The sequence below is a fragment of the Balaenoptera physalus genome (assembly GCF_965194825.1).
Source record: "Balaenoptera physalus genome assembly, chromosome: 15".
Taxonomy (NCBI): Eukaryota; Metazoa; Chordata; class Mammalia; order Artiodactyla; family Balaenopteridae; genus Balaenoptera; species Balaenoptera physalus.
This window is the reverse complement of record NC_138894.1, coordinates 17,042,145-17,061,737: the sequence shown is the minus strand read 5'-3', so window position 1 is coordinate 17,061,737 and position 19,593 is coordinate 17,042,145. Positions and strand designations below refer to the sequence as shown.

Below are 19,593 nucleotides of genomic sequence, written 5' to 3'. Positions count from 1 at the left end.
CAAGTCCTCACTCTGGCTTTCCCCACCTTCCACCCCGGCCAGAGCGCGCCCCTCTTCGTGCCTCAGTTTAGCATCTAGCGTCTTGTCCTCCAGGCGCCGGCATATACATCGCGGGGGCGGCGGACCGGGGGAAGGGCTGGGGGAGCTCGGCTGGAGCTGCGACACCGCGCCAGACCTACTGTCCAGATCCAGGGCACGCGGGAAAAAGCAGGAATAAGAATGGTACCACGCCGGACCCAGGTGGGACCCCCCCCACCTGCGGCCCCACCCAGGCCCGAACTACAAATCCCAGCAAGAGTGGGCCGCGGGGCGGGACCTCGGGAGCGGTGGCCTGCGATCCCTGCGCCAAGCCCGGGACCAGTGGGCCCTCGGGGGAGAGATCAGGAGGACGGAGACGCCACAGCGGACCTCGAGACACACTCACAGACACACAAAAACACACAGACACAAACGCGCGCACCGGCCACGTTGGTCCCTCCCCCACAAACTACAAATCCCAGCAGGCAGTGGGTGAGGGGCGGGGCCTCGGGGAGGGTGGTGCTCCCGACCGGAAGCGAGCGTCTGGCGAGGTGGGATCACCAGTGCGGGTTGTGGGCCCCCCTGCTGTGGGGAAGAGAGTCCTTCTCTCCCCGCAGCCTGGCTCTCCGCCCCGGCACACACTGCTCCACCGTGGGGTCGCCGGCCCGAGCCCTTCTCAGCGATCCAGAGCCCCGCCCTCCCTACCAGGCTGGGATTGCCGGGGAAGGGGATGGCCGGTGGACGCTTGGGCCAGCCGCCTTGGAGGGACGCAGAGTCTGCCTCCTTGACCCTCTCCTCCATCGCCTGGAGCGAACTCCCTTTTCCTGGAGCGAGGAGCAGCCCGGACCCTGAGGCAGGACTAAGCCTGTTGGGGTCTCTGTGTGGCCTGCAGGTCTCCTGGAGAAGCCCAGGGGAGGCCAGGGTCCTTCGAGTTCTGGGGTATAGGTCAGGATGTTCGGTCCACGGTGTCTGACCGCTCTCAGCGCCCTGCGCCCAGGCATCAGCTTTATATGGCAGAGCCAGATAACAGTGAGGGGCTGCCAGGAAGTAATAACCAGGGCACTCTCATTCAGTATGCTCGCTCTCAAAGTGCTCACACCTCAGCGTGAAGCGCCAGAACTCTTGTCCTAACTTCCCGGGTCGCGTTAAGTATCCACTGAGACACTACAGCAGGGACTTACCCAAGCCCTTCAGTGCCAGTCAGGAGCTCAAGGGTCCAGCCTGTCTGGTGGGATGAGCAGTGCTGAGGCCCCACTTCACCCACCTTCCGGGGCCAGGGCAGTCTCTCTCCTGAAGCCTCTTCTCAGCTGATTTCTGGCTCCCAAGTGAGGATTCAGGTTACACCTGTATCGGGAGCAGTGACACCACAGTGGCCAGCAACACATTGGACTTTCTGTCTCCAACCCCATTTTCAGAGTTTACACTTTCTGATCTGGCCATATACTGCTGTGACCCTGATCATCAAGGTAGATAGGAAAATACTTAGTTTATGACGGTATAGCCACGACCCTGTAATGTCAGTGAGAGTTTATTCTTCTGTAGTTGGGTGGAGACCAGCTGCTTCCTAGACATATTCCTAAATTTAATCTTGGAAAAATTAGAAACATCTCTAGAAAGGATATTCAAAGTAGAACGCCCAGATTCCCTTTGGTAACCAGAGTAGGGGTCATATGTACTGGTTAGGTGGTCTCTAAGCATGTCCATTGCTGCCTGGGAAGTTCTCAAAGGCTTGGTTTTCCAAGTATTTCTGTTAAGACCGAAAACAGTGGGGAAGGGTAGTTGGGGGGATAGATTGGGAGATTGGGATTGACATGTACACACTGGTATATATAAAATAGATAACCAACAAGGACCTACTGTAGAGCACAAGGAACTCTGCTCTATAGTCTGTAATAATCTAAATAGGAAAAGAATTTGAAAAGGAACAGATACATGTATATGTATAACTGAATCACTTTGCTGTACCTGAAATTAACACAACATTGTTAATCAACTATACTCCAATATTAAATTAAAATTAAAAAAAAAAAGACTGAAAGCATTTTGGCCCCTTTCCTGTTTGCCCATTTCTGTTCCTTAAAAGAACCTAATTACAGGAGTGAGTTCACTAAGCAATTGAAACTAACTCCTGACTTATGCTCTAACCTGTTGAGTCTTTTCCTAGATAAAAAGAAGTAAGAATAAATAATTAAGCAGTTTAAAAAATGACTAGCTCTCTATCCGCAATTGCCCCTTTAGCAATCCTGCAGGCAGATCACACCTGAAGAGTCAGCCAGTCTCCACTCAGTGGAGAATGATGTAGAACCCAACCTCCTGCCTTGATGATTCACTGAGATTCTTCCCCCTCATTTTTCCCTTTAAAAACTGTCATGGCTGAGCAGAATCTTTGGAGTTGGTCTGTGGACGCGAGTCTACTTTCTCCCCAGATTGCCCACTCTTCTGGTTAAAGCACCTTTCCTTTCTACTGACACTTGTCTCTCAAATTATTGGCTTCTGAATGGGGAGCAGCCAAACCTGGGTTCAGTAACTAGACAACCAGCTTTTTGTTAAGTAGCCCCTCTGTCCCTAGAGACGGGAGATAGTTACCATAGAAACTTGGAGACAGCCCTTGCCCCATCAGTGCACTCTTTATAAGAGCCCATTCTCTCCTGCATTCCAGGACTTAGCACCAGACTCTTGAATCAGTAAGAGCCTGTGTGACTTGCCCAAGGATATGCCAAAGCCATTTAATGCCTATCTCTGCTTCCTGAAGATCCAGCCAGCAGGGTGCAGTTAAAGTAACAGGGCAGTGTTATGAAGTCATGACAGAAAATGTGTCTAAGGGTAAGGTGCACCAAAAGTTGGGTGCTTTCCCCCTCAGGGCCTTGGGAGCGACTCAGGAACATACATATTCTATACTTGAAAGTACCTGCACCTATACTGGTTACACATCCTGAGGCAACAGCAAGATTCCCATTTTGGCAGAGACAGCCTTAGCGCATGAATGCTTTCAATAAAAGTTTGTTTAAACTGGCATTTAAAAACCATAAACAAATTCATTGTTTTAGTAACACCTTCCACCTATAGTGGAATTAGAGTTGAAGTTATCTTTAAGGTTTTGAATACTGTTTGTACATATTTTTCTAATCTTGCATTTGTATAGGACTTCACAGATTTCTGCTGAGTTTTCCTTGCACCGACAACTGGATGAAACCCTTGTCGGTGGTCCTGCAGGCCACACCCTTTCCTCTGGCAGCCAGTCTAGGGGGTGAGGGACAGGCCACCACGCTTCTTCTCACCACCAGGGGCCGCCCTTTGCGGTGGAACAGCTGCTCAGGTCCGTAGAGCGGCAGGGACGACGGGGTGGGAGGCACTGAGGGCTTTGGTCTTGTGTACATAATTAGATGGCTCTGGCCCAAGGCCCAGCATCCACCTCCGCTCTGGTCTCAGCTTTTCCGTTGGTAAAGGTGGGGAGGGTGAGCTCAGGGCTCTCCACACCTATCAAGGAAGGACGTGCGGATGAAAACACATCCGTGAGTGGCAGCGCCAGGTCTCTCCTAGGGGGAAGGTAGAAGGCGGGCCAGTTGTCCATAGTCTTTCTGCTCATCAGTCCTGGGAGAAAGGAACAAGGAAGCAATGGCAACAGGAGATGCCTGGCTCTCCGGATATGAGCTGAAGAAGGAAGAAGCCTAAGCAGGGCCATACTACATCTGGCCAAGGCGGGGGCTGGGGGGGGTGGTGGTGTGTGGAGTGCAGGGAGAGTGGGGGGGAAGAATAGATGCCCACCCCCCCTCCACTCATTAAGGTAAATAGAGGAAAGGATCCAGTAGAGTGAGGGCAGGGTCAAAGGTACCCAGAGAAGAGTCCTTGGTAACCATTTGCATTTAGAGAAGCAGATAAACAGGGAAAGGGCCTCAGGACTGTGCTCAGCCTAGGCACGGTGGTCAGCGTCCGGTGGCAGGAAAGGAGCAAGCCATGGGCCTTTCAGAGGAGAGAGATCGAGGCTGTTTGGCGGGAGGTGGGGTCTTTGAGCAGGCGGTGAAGAATGAGTAAGGTTTGAATGTGCAGCTACAGCAAATAGTTTTTGAGAGCCTGTTCTGTGCCAAGCTGTGGGCCGGGCACTTGGGATTTGGCAGTGAACTGGACAGACACAGTTGCTACCCATTTAGAGCCCTTACAGCTGAGTGGGAGTCCACAGTCTAGCCCTGAAATGTACCCATAGATTTAATTACGGTGGGAGCCCAGAGAGTGTGTTGGGGACAGACTGCCGTGGTCTGGGACCCCTGCTGAGGGTGACTTCAGCTGTGGCCTGAAGGAAGAGGGAGGCAAGGGGTGGGAGTGTTCCTGCAGAAGAAAGGCAAGGGCACAGCCCCCAGGTAAGGAGACTGTTAGAGACTAGAAAGAGATGAACAAAGCCAGGTACTATTATAAGTGTTTGCAGCCACCCTGCCCCCATCTTACCCAGGCTTCCTGCTACTGGGGCACCTGTTGGGTTCTCCCAAGGGCAGAATCTCAGCAGTGGGCTAATGCATCAAGTTGAAAGACACCTAAAGGAGCTCTGGTGGTCTGCAAGATAAGGAGTTGAGGTGGAGGGAGAGGGCTGGGGTCTCGGGGGGACAAGGTGCTTGCACCATCTGTGAAGATTGCCAGTTGTAGAGTCGATGGGAGTGGACTTTGGGGGGGGGTTGGTTAAAATTCTTAAAGTATAACATACATATAAGAGAATCCTTTTTTCTTTCTTTTCTTCTCTCTCTGTCTTTTTTTTTTTTTTTTTTTTCCTGTGTTTTGCTATACTTTTCTTTTTTTTTTTTGGCTGCACCACATGGCTTGTAGGATTTTAGTTCCCCGACCAGGGATTGAACCCAGGCCCTCAGCAGTGAGAGTGCAGAGTCCTAACCACTGGACCATCAGGGAATTTGCACGTTTTGCTATACTGAAGAGTGCCTTCTCTCTGTCATATTCTGTAAGGACAATAAATATCTAAATTCCTTCCACCTGAAATTTCCTTAAGTCAACAGAGTGCAGAATGGGCCACCGGGGCCTAGTCATGGCGGAACCACAGAGAGAAGGTGAGTGTGAGTGAGTCCGTGGGGAGAAAATGGAAGGGCTGGGGCTGGAGAGGTAGGTAGGGCTGATCTTACCAGGCAACAAGAAGCCTTCGTCTCCATTCGAGGAGCCATGGCGGGGAGGGCCATGCAAGGATTCCAGGCAGAGCTGCATCATGACCAAATCTGTTGTGAGCAAAAGTTCCCGAACAGGGGAGGGCAGGGTGTGTGGGACAGAGACGGAGCACCCCAGCAGGGGCAGAGGGGACCAGGGCGGTGCCGGCTTGTGCACTTTACCCTAGAGGCCAGGGAAAACCAGCCTCAGCCTTCAGCCCCGACCCTAACCCTTAGCGAATCTGTAGAAATCTAGTGCACTGCCCCCCAGAAAAGCACAACCACACAACAAGTTTTGGTTTTTTTAAATTTTTATTTATTTATTCATTTTTTGGCTGCATTGGGTCTTCATTGCTGCACACGGGCTTTCTCTAGTTGCAGCAAGCGGGGGCTACTCTTCGTTGCGGTGCGCAGGCTTCAGAGAGATGGAAGGAGAGTCTGTCACAAACCTCTGAAGCTGCGGCAATCCATGCTGGTGCACCAGGAGGGGACAGAGGCCAGAGACCCCTCTTAGGAGGCTGGTCTGTGTGTCGTCCATCCTTCAGCCCTCCGTCGCGTGTCACAGCTGCCACCAGAGTAAGCTGAGTCAGCAGGCCTGGGAGGGCAGCGGTGGGGGGGAGGAGAAGGGACCTCTGCCAGCTTGTGCTAAAGCAGCCCCAACATTGCCCTCTGCTCCCCAGCCCTGGAGGACCCCTTCTCTCCCTCCTCTCAACCACCTTCCTTCAAAATGGTCCCCGACATTAACTTTAACCCAATCACAGACAGTTCAGTTGGCCTCAGGCCCCTCCCTAGGAGCTTCTTGGGCCTCTAACTTGACTACTTGCTCAGGTCAAAATTTCCTGAGGACTCATTCATTCTCCCTCACCCCTCGCAGGACCTGCTCTCCCCTCACCATCCTCTGAGGCCCTAACTCATGGTCAGAAAGTTCTCCTTCCCTCTTTGTACCCCACCCCTGCCACTTGCCCCGACGGATTCCCATTCTCCCTGGAGAAGAATCCTTGTCTGAAGAGCATGCTTCTTTTTTTTTTTCCCCCACTTTTCCCCCTACTTCCCTGGCTTAGGGGACCTGGCTGTCCCGTGGTGGCCCCAGCCCCGCACCCCGGAACTCCCCTTGGCCCTGACCCCCACTCCCAGGGCCCTACCTTCTCCTAGGCTGTCCTTCTCTTGGTGCTTCCTCATGGTTGAATTCCAGGTCATCCCTCCTTCTTTCTCTTCTTTTCTTCTTTTTGTTTTTAAAATTTATTTATTTTATTTATTTATTTTTGGCTGTGTTTGGTCTTCGTTGCTGTGCACGGACTTTCTCTAGTTGTGGCGAGCGGGGGCTACTCTTGGCTGCTATGCGCGGGCACTGCTCTTCATTGTGGTGCACTGGCTTCTCATTGCGGTGGCTTCTCTTGTTGTGGAGCACAGGCTCTAGGCACGTGGGCTTTAGTAGTTGTGGCACACGGGCTCAGTAGTTGTGGCCCGCGGGCTCTAGAGCACAAGCTCAGTGGTTGTGGCGCATGGGCTTAGCTGCTCCACGGCATGTGGGATCTTCCCAGACCAGGGCTTGAACCCGTGTCTGCTGCATTGGCAGGTGGATTCTTAAGCACCGCGCCACCAGGGAAGTCCTCCTTCTTTTTTTTTTTAATTTGTTTTATTTTTATTTTTATTTTTTTATCTCCTTTTTATCTTTTAATCTGTACTGACTGATTTTTTTAAAATTATAAAATTAATTAATGCTTGTCATATAAAAGGCCCAAGAGTATAGAAATGTAAAGCTATGATACTCATTTCTACCTCGTCCCACCTTCCCATGAGACACCTGTACCTGGCCTCACAGTTTGGGCTTCTTGGTATCCATGTGGTGATCCCACTGATGCTGTGTCTCTAAATTAGATTTCTTCACTGAAAGTAAGAGAAACCAGCCTTAGCTAGTTTAGGCTGGAAAATAATTTATTAAAAATATTCTGTAGCTCGCCACATCTCCAGGAGGACCAGAGAATCAGCCAGGAACAATGTCCCAAAGGCCACAGCCAAGCTGGCCTAGTGGAGGCACCTCTGGGCCAACACTACTGATTCTGGCCCTGGGTGGTACCACTGGGATCTCAGCCTCCCTGGCCTCTGGAAACAGGATATAGCTGTCACCTCCTCCCTAGGGTGGATGCCTCTTTTTTTTTTTTTTAATAAGAAACGGAGTCTCTTCATCTTTTTTTTAAAAATAAATTTATTTATTTTATTTTATTTTTGGCTGCTTTGGGTCTTCGTTGCTGCGCACGGGCTCTCTCTAGTTGTGGCGAGCAGGGGCCACTCTTTGTTGCGGTGCGCGGGCTTCTCATTGTGGTGGCTTCTCTTGTTGCGGAGCACGGGCTCTAGGCGCGTGGGCTTCAGTAGTTGTGGCATGCAGGCTCAGTAGTTGTGGCACACGGGCTTATTTGCTCTGCGGCATGTGGGATCTTCCCGGACCAGGGATCGAACCGTGTCCCCTGCATTGGCAGGCAGATTCTTAACCACTGCGCCACCAGGGAAGTCCCGGATGGATGCCTCTTGGTGCCTGCTTTGGATAGAAAGCCCAGCATGGGGGCATCTGACTGGCAGAATGCCTGCACCCCAGCTGTAAGGGAGGCTGGGAAGGCCTCATCTGGCTTCTGTGAATGGAGGCAAGGATTCATACGGTGGAAGTGGCCCCAAACACAGGAAGTGCTCCACAGCCAGTGGGAATGGCAGACCTTCAGCCTCTAGGGGTCCAGCCACCACACCTCAGCATCCCCTGCTCCGCAGCCTGCACTCTCTCACCTCTGAGACCTCTGGCCACAGCCTGCTTACCTGTCCTCCATCAGATCCTCAGAATCCACCCCCTCCTGCTCACAATGCTTCCCACGTCGCTCACACCGGGGACCCCAGCCAGCCTTGGCCACCTTCCCTGTCTGGTGGCAGCAACTCCATGGACTGTGGCACCACCTACTCAGGAAGAGCTGATATTTACCACACATGTGCTGTGTGTTTCACGTGTTTCATCTCATTCAACAGAAGCGCCTCCACCACAAGGAGTGCCTTGTTCCCACCCCCACTTACACAGGGGGAGACTGCAGCACAGAGAGATTGAATGTCTCCTGGGGCCTCTCCATCACTCGGAGGGTCCCCTGGAGTATAGGGTCTGTGTCATGTTTCTTCTCTGCTGGCCACCCCCATGTTCCCCATGAGCTAAAGGCTGAGTGTGATTCTAAAGATGTCCTAGGAGTCGCATCTTCTCAGAATGTTTCCCTTAGAGCAGCGTTTCTCAAACTTGACTGATCATAAGATTGATCTAGGATGCTTGTTTAAAGTAATATAGATTCCCACTTCCCTCCTGGAACATCCCATTCTTAAGCTCTCAGGGAAGAGCTGGGAGTCTAAGACTTTTAACAAGCCCCTCCAGTTGATTCTTGTGATCATGCACGTGGGGGAACACTGCTCTAGAGAGCTGTTTGTTTTCTTAGGGTGGGTTTAGACTATGTTGGGCCTGAAAACAATGGCCTGTTCTTACTGGAGATCAGCAGCTGAGATCTGGAAAATGTGGAGAATCACTGTGTGCTCTGGAAGGACCATAAAACGGGCACTCAGGTGCTGCCAGACAATGGGGCATTGGAACCTTTGAAATGTGAGTTTCCAGTAATTCCATTTCTAGGAATTCATCCCGAGGGAATAGCTATGGTTGTACAGAAAACAGTCCTGTGCCAAAGATGGAGAAAGAGGTTGTCCAAATCTGCCTGTGCCATCAGCAGGAAGCACCGTGCTACAGGGCTGGCTGCGGTGACACAAAGCTGCGAGGCAGCCTCCTTCCATCCCCTTCTCCCTGAGCTGCCCAGGCCGGTGCCCCCACCCAGAAGGCATGGATTCCACCCTCTGCCTGGGGCTCTTTCCCTCACCCAGGCCCTGGCATTTGCCTATGCAAAGCCCTGAACAGAAGGAGGAGGTGGTTGAGGCAAGGGCAGTCTGGACTGGGAAACCCACTCAGTTTGGAGTTTGCAGCGGGGTGGTGTCTAGAGCATCTTGCTGACTTTGACAGCAGGTCCCCTTGGTGAGGGAAGTTGCCCCCTGCCTTATGGTCCAAATGTGGAACAAAGGTCAGCTGGGGAGTGGAGGTCGGGAGGAGACTCTTGTCCCTGACTCCAAGCCTGGATTCTTTCTTTGTTTTTCTTTGCACAGTTTTTCCCATGACACCAAATGGGCCCCCCTTAAGCCACCCCAATGACTTTTCATAGCTTCTTTTTTTTTTTTTTTTAATAAATTTATTTATTTATTTTTGGCTGTGTTGGGTCTTCGTTGCTGTGCGCGGTCTTTCTCTGGTTGCGGTGAGCGGGGGCTACTCTTCATTGCGGTGCGCGGGCTTCTCATTGCGGTGGCTTCTATTGTTGCAGAGCACGGGCTCTACGCGCGCGGGCTTCAGTAGTTGTGACACGCGGGCTCAGTAGTTGTGGCTCGCGGCTCTAGAGCTCAGGCTCAGTAGCTGTGGCGCACGGGCTTAGTGGCTCCACGGCATGTGGGATCTTCCCAGACCAGGGTTCGAACCTGTGTCCCCTGCATTGGCAGGCGGATTCTTAACCACTTTGCCACCAGGGAAGTCCCCATAGCTTCTTTTTTATTGAAATATAGTTGATTTACAATATTGTGTTAGTTTCAGGTGTACAGCAAAGTGATTTGGCCATGTATATGTGTGTGTATGTGTGTGTGTGTATATATATATATATATATATATATATATATATATATATATATATATATATATAGTTTTTTGGGGATTCTTTTCCATTATAGTTTATTACAAGATATTGAATATAGTTCCTTGTGCTATACAGTAAATCCTTGTTGTTTCTCTTATATATGGTAGTGTGTATATGTTAATCCCATACTCCCAATTTATCCCTCTCCCCTCTTTCCCTTTTGGTAATCATAAGTTTGTTTTCTATGTCTGTGACTCTGTTTCTGTTTTGTAAATAAGTTCATTTGTACTATTTTTAATTTTTATTTATTTATTTAAAGACTTTTTTCTGTTTCAGTTTTTGGCCATGCCACGATTGAACCCAGGCCACAGCAGTGAAAGCCCGGAATCCTAACCACTAGGCCACCAGGGAACTCCCAATTTGTACTATTTTTTAGATTCCACATATAAGTGACATTATATGATATTTGTCTTTCTCTGTCTGACTTACTTCACTTAGTATGATAATCTCTATGTCCATCCACATTGCTGTAAATGGCATTATTTCTTTTTTTTTTTTTTTTTTTAATGGCTGAGTTCATAGCTTCTTAAGTGTCCTTTTGCCTGCAGGTCTCAGGAATCATGTGGCCTTTGAAGTCTGTGGCCAGCTCCAACCCTGGACTCTCTTCCCAGTTCCCCCAGCCCCATGGCCTCCAAAGATGCAAGTTCATGGCCTTCATTTTTCCTTTGTGCCAACAGCCAGGACATCACCAAAATGATAACCACAGGAAAGTTACAGTGTCCTAGAAGGATCTTATATTCATGATCCTTGTCTGCGTTCCCTCATTCCCTGGTCTAAACAGAGTCAGACACCAGGCCCTGCCCTTTCTTTTTGCCTCAACACTTCTCAGAAGTCAGAGGTCCAAAATTCACCCGGGTAACAGAGCACCGGGAAGTTATGGGTTCCCTAAGGAAACCAGTGATCACTGATGTTTCTAATTCCATCACAGGAAAGGAGGGTCAGGACCCAATCCTAGATGAGGTACAGGAAGCTCAGTGGTTAGTGCACAGGCTGTGGGTTGTGCAAACCTTGGATTGAATTCCACCTCCAACACTTACTAATTGTATGACTTTGGGAAAGTCACTCCATTTCTCAGAGTCTCAGTGCTCTGGACTGAACTGTGTCTCCCTCCAAATTCATATGTTGAAGCCCTAGCCCCCAGTGTGACTATATTTGGAGATGGGGCCTTTAGGAAGGTAATTAAGGTTAAATGAAGTCATAAGGGTGGGGCCCTGATTCAATAGGACTGGTGTCCTTATTAGAAGAGATCAGAAATCTCTCTCTCTCCAGAATTCTCTCTCTCCCTGCATGCACAGAAGAAAGGCCATATGAGGACACAGCAAGATGCTGACCATCTGCAAGCCAGCAAGAGAGCTCTCGCCAGAAACCAGCCCTGACAGCACCTTGATTTTGGACTTCTAGCCTCCAGAGCAGTGAGAGAATAAATTTCTGTTGTTTAAGCCACCCAGCCTGTGGTGCTCTGTGATGGCAGCCCGAGCTGACTAATACACTCATTCTCCTCATCTGCAAAGCAGGGATAAAATTAGGACCTGCATCATGAAGCTATTGTGAGAATCCAGTGAGGAAATTCATGTGTAATGCCTGCCTGTTTAACTTTCCTACAGCACCTTCGGCACCTGGAACAGTGCCTGGGGTATAGTGGATATTCAGTAGCTACCTACTGAATGAATAACTACATCCACCAAGAAAGGAAGCTGTCAAACTAAATATAAGTGTGTATTTCTGAGCTTTTCACTAACCTCCATCTCCTTGATCATTGATCATCACTCACCAGCAAATGACAGCAGGCACAAAGGATCTAAGAGAAGTGTCTGCAGGGATGGTCTCCTGGTTTTAATTGGATCTGCCATTAATACCCTGTCTTCTGTGAACTGGTAAAGGGTCTTGGTCTGGCTGATTCTGAGTAGAGTCTGAGTCTCTGGGAGGAGGCGACATTGACCAGGAAGCTTTTGGGCCCTTGGTCCAACCTTGCGGGCCTGGGCATTGAGGAGGGAGCTCTTCCTCCCGTGGGGCAGGGGGCAGGAGATGCAGCTGTGGGATGCAGTGGTGGGGGAGCTAGAGCTGGGCCCTGGGAGTGGCATGGACGAAGTTGGTCTGGGGCTGGAGGCCACAGCAGGCCCACCTTCCTGGTGCTTGCACGATGCAAATGATGGGAACAATAGGGCCCCTGTCCCCAGGCCATTTGTGGCAGAACCTGGACCCTGGGGAGGCATAGCTCCTTTACCTTGGCCATGGTGAGACTTGGTTCTGGGGCAGCCCCAGGCGCACAGACTTGTCCACCCCTGGGGCCCAGGACTCCGGGCAGGGAGAGACATCCCACCTGCACTGACCACCCCCTTATTCTCCTCCCTGACTCTTTCTAGGACAAGCTCAGCAGGAGCAAGGCCAGGTGAGTCCTTGGGCTCCTCTCTTTCCTCTGCCCTCCTCTCTTGTTTCCACCTCGCTGTCCCTTTCCTGGGCACAGGCATCCTTAGAGCGGTGCTGGTTCCGCCTGGGCCTTCCATGCCCAGTGAGACCATTCATGCACCTCCACCCCCTGGGAACCCTAGGGCTCCCCCACTGCCAGCTTCCCACAGGCACTAGCTCTGCCCCCAGACTCTTCCTCCTGCTGCCCTGGTCCCAGGCTGCCGTCACACAACTCCAGGGGACGCCATTCATACCGTCATGGATGTGAATGTCCCAGGGTTGTGCATGGTCTGGCTGACACAAACTCAGGGCCCCTTGGGCAGAGCTGACTGGAGTCTGATTGCAGGTTGGGGCCACCCCTTCCACCCCCAAGATGTGCAGGTAAGTGACCAACCCCCAGATGTGTAGGAGCCCCTGCAAGTCGAGTCTCCCCTGAGGACTCTGGACACCTCCTGCCCATTATAGTCCAGTGCTGCTAAGTCACTGGGGCCTAGCTCTTCCACCTGTCTTAGTCAGAATTAGGGATGCATGGGGTAGGGGATTGGCATAGGTGGAACAGGCTGTGAGACCCCCTTATCTCCAAAACGCCTCACTGGTCTTGCTGCAGTGTTGGAAAGGCCCATCATGAATGGTTCCTTTGAGGCCACTGTAAGAGTGCAGATGGGTTATGATATTTTGGAGAGAGAATAAGTCATTGTGCTAGAGAGGGACTGGGCCACGAGGAGATGAGGACAGTCTCACCAGTCTCCCATTCAGACTCCCCAGCTTGGAGAAAAGATGACCCCTGCCCATCTCCTCTGTCTGCCCCAGGGACCTGGAGACGCAGGGTAAGTTCAGCTGCGGAGCCGGAGCCGGGGTCGGGGGTGGGGGGAGGCAGCGGCCACCACTGCTCCTGCATCTCTTCCATCCTCCCTGTGCTCAGCATCCCCTCCCAGAAGCCCAGGAGGAGGAGGAAGAAGAGGAGGTTAAATATGAGCTGCCCCCCTGTGAGGCTCTGCTCCGCCACCTAGCCCCTGCCCACCTTCCTGGCACTGAGGAGGACTCTTTGTACTTGGGTGAGGGCTGGGAAGTTGAGGCAGGGAGGTTGGGTGGTCAGGCAGGACGGGAGGGTCCCCACAAGGGAAGAGGGCCCAGGCCTTGCCCCGTCTCCCTCTGTCTGGCCTGGGGCAGCGAGGGGAGCCCTCAGCTGGCAGTCACTGAGGCCTCTTGGCTGGGCAGAGAGAGAGGGATGGAGGAAGGGAGGGAGGGAGGGAGGGAGGGAGGAGGGGAGAAGGGAAGGAGGATGAGTGGGAAAGGGAGAGGAGCCTGGAGGGGCAGTGTAACCAAGGCAACAGTGGGAAAGCAGGAGGCCTGACAGGGTCCCTGGGGCCTGGCGCTCCCCCTCTGAGATCCTAGCACATCTCGGAGCAAGGGTAGGGATGCCAGGAGAGCCCTGGCTGCTGCTGGCATCCCACCCGGACAGCTCCCAGGCTCGGCCAGGTGGGGGCAGGGAAGCTGGCCACCTCCAGTTGCCATGGAGACGGGGCTGTCGGGAAGCCAGAGAGCACAGAGGGGAGTGAGGGAGGGAGGAGGGAACAGAGGCTGGGTGGGGGGCAGGAGGAAATTTGGAACCTACGTGGGAGGAGCCCACCGGGTCACAATGCTCAGGGGTCTTTGCCAGATCACTCTGGCCCCCTGGGCCCTCCCATGTCACCACCACCACCGCCACCACCGCCACCGCAGCCCCAGCCCGAGGTGATGAACAGCCTCCCCACCTGCCCCACCCCAGGCTACCATTTCCCAGTGAGTAAATCTAAGAGGCATCTCATTTGCAAGATTCCCCCACGTCTGCATGCAAGAGGCCCCTGAAAAATTAGCTGCGTCAGAAGCCATAGCCCCATTAACAGTCGCTCCTCCCACCTGCCTGGCCTGGTCCATGCACCCTCCCCATCAGCATCACCCAAGACTCACCCTTCTCGCCTGAGCCAGGAGAGGAGAGCGGGGGTGGGGGTGGTGGTGAGGGGGGGTTGAAGCTCCGCTGCCCCTCCCGGACCCTAAAGCCTGTGGAGCCCTCCCTGCCTAGAGAGGGAAGAAATCCCTCACTCAGCTGCGGGTCGCTGCCAGCTCTCAGCCCTGCCAGGATCCCGTTTGTGAGCTTTGAGAGCTACCACTTTCATCATATATTTTATTGGAATAAAAAGAAAAACTGGGAGAGATTCACAACAAAGAAAGAGCCACAGAATAGAGGCAAAGAGGAGACTCGCCTCCTTTGCACATTAACGCTTGTCTTGTAGTGTTTTTCAAGCTGCACAGATATACATAGTCCCTTTGCCTCCCACCCCGGCCAGCCTTGCCCTCCCGATGCCGCAGCTCCCCTCCATAGCCCCCGCATTGTGCCCACAGCCCAAGGCAGCGTGGAGCCTGCCGGAGGCCACAAAGCAGAGCTGGCCCTTTGGGAGGCGAGGTAATGGGGATGTCCTATCTCCTTCCGAGGCCCACCTACTCCCCACCCCGAGAAGGGGAATCCTGACCTCCACGAGGTCGGGGCCAGGGGGGAGTTGAGCCGGCCTTACATTGATCTCATGCTTTGCCCGGTCGCTGCATCCGCCACAGCTGTTCCTCCTTTTTACCTGCCAATCCCCGCTGAGGCAGGCAGTTCGGGAGGAGACTGAGGCCCTGAGACACTTAATGCTTTGCCTGAGGTCACAGAGTCCCTGACTCCGGGGCCCTTCTGCACCTGCTGAGGTCTCTGGGACAGGCGGGGGGCATCCCGGGGATGTGAAGTAAGGCGATCGGGGGTGAGGATGGCTTTCTCCTGGGACTTCAAAGCTGGCTCTGAGGATCCCCTCAGAGAAGTTCCAAGGATACACCACTCTTCCAGCCTAAGTTTCACTGAATTTCTTTCTCCCTGCTGCTGCTGCTTGCTGGTGGGTCTCTCCTTTTCCTCCCAGAGCTGGGTGCACCAGGCCGGGCGGTGAGTGGCCCCTCACTCGAGGATTCTGGCTAGGAAGTTGTTGTTGGTGGTGGTGGTGATGGGTGAGCTGGGAGGGCCAGGAAATATCCCTAAATCCAGGGAAAAGGCCCGGAGCCGAGGCTCTCCCCCTCTGCCACAGGCCCTGGCAGGGCATCAGCCAGTGTCCTTCTGGGGAGGGCCTCGCCCAGAGCTCCCCTTGGGTGCTCACGCTGTCTGAGCACAGGACGGGGGAGGTGCTCATGGGCGCCCCCTTCCGGGCAAAGGAACACTTTCACTCATTCCAGGTCCACCTTGTGGGCGGCGGGGGGTGGGGGGGGGGAGGTGCCAGTAGCTCCCCCAAGTGATGGCTTCGTCCTCCCTCCCGCTCACTGGTCAAACCCTGGGTCCCATACGCCCCTGCCTACCTTAGGTGCCGGGCCCAGCAAAGAAGCCCGAGGAGGACATATACCTAGATTGTGAGCCCGGTCCAGGTGAACCCCTCCCTCCCTCCGTCCACCCCGCCCCGCCCCGCCCTGCCCTGAGGCCCTCTGCTGCCCACCGGCAGCACGATGCAGTCTCCTGGCTCCATCTCCTGCCCTCGTCCTCTCTCAGCACCCCTACCATCACACATCTGCCTTCAGACACCCACATGGACGCCTCTGGTCTGGGCTGCCCCACACGGTGCCTGCCAAGGAGGGGACCCCCTTAGAGCAAGGGCTTGGGGGGAGCTTCCCAGCTGCTGCAGCCAGGACAGCGCTCTGCCTGGTTGGAAAGACTCCCCAAAAGTCAGGCTGCAGAGAAGCAGAGACCCCGCCGCTGTCCCCTGCCCCGCCCCGGTCACCCGGATTTCCCCGCTTGGGGCTCAGCTCGGCCTGCCCTCTCTGTTTTAGCCCCGGCCTTGCCTCAGACTCTGAGCTCCCCAGTCCTGAGGCCCCCAGTCCCTCTACCAAGGACATCAGTGGGGCCCAGGTGAGCGCCGCAGGTGCGTGCTGGGGGCCTGAAGGGCCTACCCAGGCTTCCCAGCCCTGACCCTGGGATCTCCGGGATCAGGTCACTGGACTTTTTCCTTTGAAGGAGGTAAAGCCCCTGAGCTCTGTTCCCCAATTCGCTCCCCACAGGCCCACCACGGCCCCCCAGGAAGCTCGGAATGTAAGAGGCTGGGGGTTCGGGGTGGTGGTGGGCTGAGCTGGGAGGGAGAGAGGGAGGCTCAGGGTAGGACTTCCGGCCCAAAGGAGCAGGCCTGCAGGGCCAAGCTCTTCTGACCCAACATCCTGTGTGCCAGGGAGCGTCGAATGCCACCTCTAAAGGTGAGTACCGCCATTGTCAGCATGAACCCAAGCCCTCCGGCAGGGCCTCCCCTGCGGGCCTCAGACTGCCTCCCAGCCCCCCGCACCCCGCTTCGCTGAGGGGGTCCCTGCAGCTCTGACTCCAGCGGAGAGCAGGTCTCAGAGGACGCCCTGGGCATTCTCCAGGGTCTGCACCAAATCAGGAAGCTCCCAACCTGTACCTTAAAATCACTCCTCACTTGGAGGTCACGCGTGGCCTAGCCGGTGGGTCCTACCAGAGCCCTGGGGCGGGGGAGTGAAGCACTGGGTGTCCCGCTTTGGGCTTCAGGCCTTTGCACACCCTCTGTGACCTCCCTAACCTTCGCAGCTGGGCCCCGAAGCCTCCTTGGCCTAATCCCCTCTCAGCCCCAGGGTTATAATCTGCTTCTTCCGGCAGGAAGGAGAGCCTCTCTTTGCTCTGTAGCTGCCACCCAGAATGCCCCAGCTGCTGAGGTGAGGAGGGGCTGGGAGAGGGCTGGTGGGGGAGGCCCACGGGAGCAGAGCCCGAGTCCCCACCCAGGAGCCCTCTCGGGTGGGTGTCCACCACTGAACACGTGTGTGCAGCTCCAGGCGCGGACGCGTCTTTGTTCTGCTCGAGTGGCCGCGAGCACGAATAACTGCAACCTGGGGGCTCTCTGCTTCCCACCCCCGATCCGGTGCCCTGGCACATCGCTGAGCCGCTGTGTATGTACAGGAAGGTGATCTGCTGGGCCAGCCTTGGTACTCAGGGAACTGTGACCGCCACGCTGTTGAGAGTGCCCTGCTCCGATGCCAAAAGGTGGGGCACCTCAGGCCCCCTGCGCCTTCTCGGGAAATCGTTTCTGCCCAGGGGCTGAGGCTGGCTGAGCGGGCAGGAGCAGCCGGGCGGGGGTCGGAGTCAGGGCTGTAGCTGGAAGGTGAGGTTGACGAATGGGCTCTGCTCCCCAGGACGGGGCCTACACCGTGCGCCCCAGCTCAGGCCCTCGTGGTTCTCAGCCCTTCACCCTGGCAGTACTTCTCCACGGCCGGGTCTTCAACATTCCCATCCGCCGGCTGGATGGCGGGCGCCACTACGCCCTGGGCCGGGAAGGCAGGAACCATGAGGAGGTGGGTACTGGAAGAGGTAGGGGTCTAAAGGGCAAGGCACAGCAGAGCAGCCCCTGGGCCCAGCCGGGAACACTGCCCTGGGGAAGACCCCCCATTTTTGTCTTTTTCTGGAGTGGGTGGAAATCTCAGTGGCCAGCACCCAGAACTCCTTCCCAGAAGCCTGCACTTTGAGAAGAGGCCCACTCTGCTCTGGGGGAGACACCCCCTCGTGAAGAGCCCGGTCTGCATGGGGCCCAGGTGGGGGCATTTGTATGAACCCAGCTGGGAGGAGGGCAGGGCCCAGGTAGTCCAGGTTCGTGTCTGTACCAAGGACTCAACTTTGCACCCAGCACTTGCTAGGCTGCAAACTAGAGACAGTCACCACTCAGCTCCCCACACTGGAGGACCCGGGCAGAGGCCTCAAAGTTATTTCATCTGGCCTGGGAAATAGAAGTCTGGCCAACAACATGCGCATGGGTGCCATCACAGGAAAGGCCTGGAATTGGGCCGCAAAATGCAGTGGGGCTTCATGGGGCAAACAGGAAGGAAAATATTTAGAAAAATGTCAATAAGCTCCCTCGCCAGAGCCCCCCAGCTCCCTCAGGAAGTTTCTTCCTGCATGAGGCTCACTGATGCCCTGCTTACCCGTCCAGCTCTTCTCCTCCGTGGCCGCCATGGTCCAGCACTACCTGCAGCACCCCCTACCGCTCGTGGACAGACACAGCGGCAGCCGGCAGCTCACCTGCCTGCTCTTCCCCACCAAGCCCTGACGCCACAGCGTACGTGCACCCCGGCCTCCGGTTCCACAGTTTGCTCCTTGGGCTGGCTCCCTCTCCTCTCCCAGGTCTCCACCCCTCCAGCTCCAGCTCCCCCATCCCATGCCCCAGTCCCTGCAGGCCTCCCTGAGAGGCATGGGGAAGGGTCGCCCAGAGACAGAAAGGGTCCCTAAGATCCCACCCCATGCTCACCCAGAGCCTGGCACTGCCACTCCCTGCTGCACCTCCAAGACTGGGAAGCAGCGGACAGGCAGGGCCTCCATTCCCGGCCCCCAGACATGGTCTCCCAAGCTGCTCTGAATGAAGGCCTCCTCTGGGAAGCTGAGCCTCAGGGGGATAGTAAGGGCACTGCTTCTACACAAACAGAATCCTCTCACATTTTGGAGGAGGCTTAACACGGGGCAGGCATCTGGAAGGAATTTGGTCGCCCTGAACATAGTTTGCTTTCAATAAATATTTGTTGAATGAATTCTTGAATTCTGTTGAGTGAAGCAGAGATGGCCTCCATGAGGCGCCCAGGTTCGCAAGTGCCCCAGGGCACAGCCTGGGCCCGGGAGCGCCGGAGCAGTGGTGGCCAGGCCAGGACAGAGGAGCCAGCCCCATTTCTGCCCCTGACTGGGGCCTTGGCCCTTAGGTGGTCTGTGGCGGCCGCCCCGGGTGGCTCAGTTTTGTTTCCTTCTGTTTGTGGGAGTCGGGGTGGGGGAGGAGAGAGGCTTGGTGCTGCTCGGCCACCCCATGAAACGACAAGAATGGAGTTCGGTACTTGACCACCATGCATTTACCGCACAGCGATCCATCGGGGAGAAAGGCGCCTGATTTTGCGCCCTTGGTGTTGTCTGGAGTAGGGGAGACGGGCGGACCCCCGTTAATATCTGGGTATTGAACGCGCCAGGCCCCTATGGAAGGCTCCACGCGGAGTTCAGAGAAGACGGGAGGCCATCGGAGCAGAGCTGCGCGACCGGCGCGGCCGGGGAGGGAGGCTCCAGGGCTAGGGTCTCGGAGATAGGCCGCTGGCCCGCGGGCGGGCGGGGCAGGCGGGAGAGCGGAGGAGGGCGGCCCTGCGCGGGCTGGGCCGAGGGGCGGGGGCGTCCCCGGGCCCTGGAGCGGCGCCCGGAACACCCCGTGCCGGAAGCGCATGTGACCGTGACTCCGCAGAAGTCGCGAAACAAAGGGCGGCTCAGCGGCTGCCGG

At 55.0% G+C, this 19,593-nt stretch overlaps 1 protein-coding gene across 1 annotated transcript; it reads left to right on the top strand.

Moving 5' to 3' along the window:
• Positions 1–1,199: 1,199 nt before the first annotated feature.
• On the top strand, positions 1,200–19,311 carry SH2D6 (SH2 domain containing 6). The gene is made up of 17 exons (XM_082426213.1): positions 1,200–3,334; positions 4,831–5,066; positions 5,578–5,732; positions 10,447–11,772; positions 12,262–13,131; positions 13,227–13,359; positions 13,965–14,086; positions 14,687–14,829; positions 15,188–15,257; positions 15,667–15,727; positions 16,127–16,205; positions 16,355–16,385; positions 16,519–16,655; positions 16,801–17,014; positions 17,256–17,339; positions 17,489–17,647; positions 18,280–19,311. Exons 5-17 carry the CDS (start codon positions 13,030–13,032, stop codon positions 18,394–18,396), a joined length of 1,452 nt encoding a protein of 483 aa, XP_082282339.1. The 5' UTR covers positions 1,200–3,334; positions 4,831–5,066; positions 5,578–5,732; positions 10,447–11,772; positions 12,262–13,029; the 3' UTR covers positions 18,397–19,311.
• The last annotated feature ends 282 nt before the right edge of the window (positions 19,312–19,593 follow it).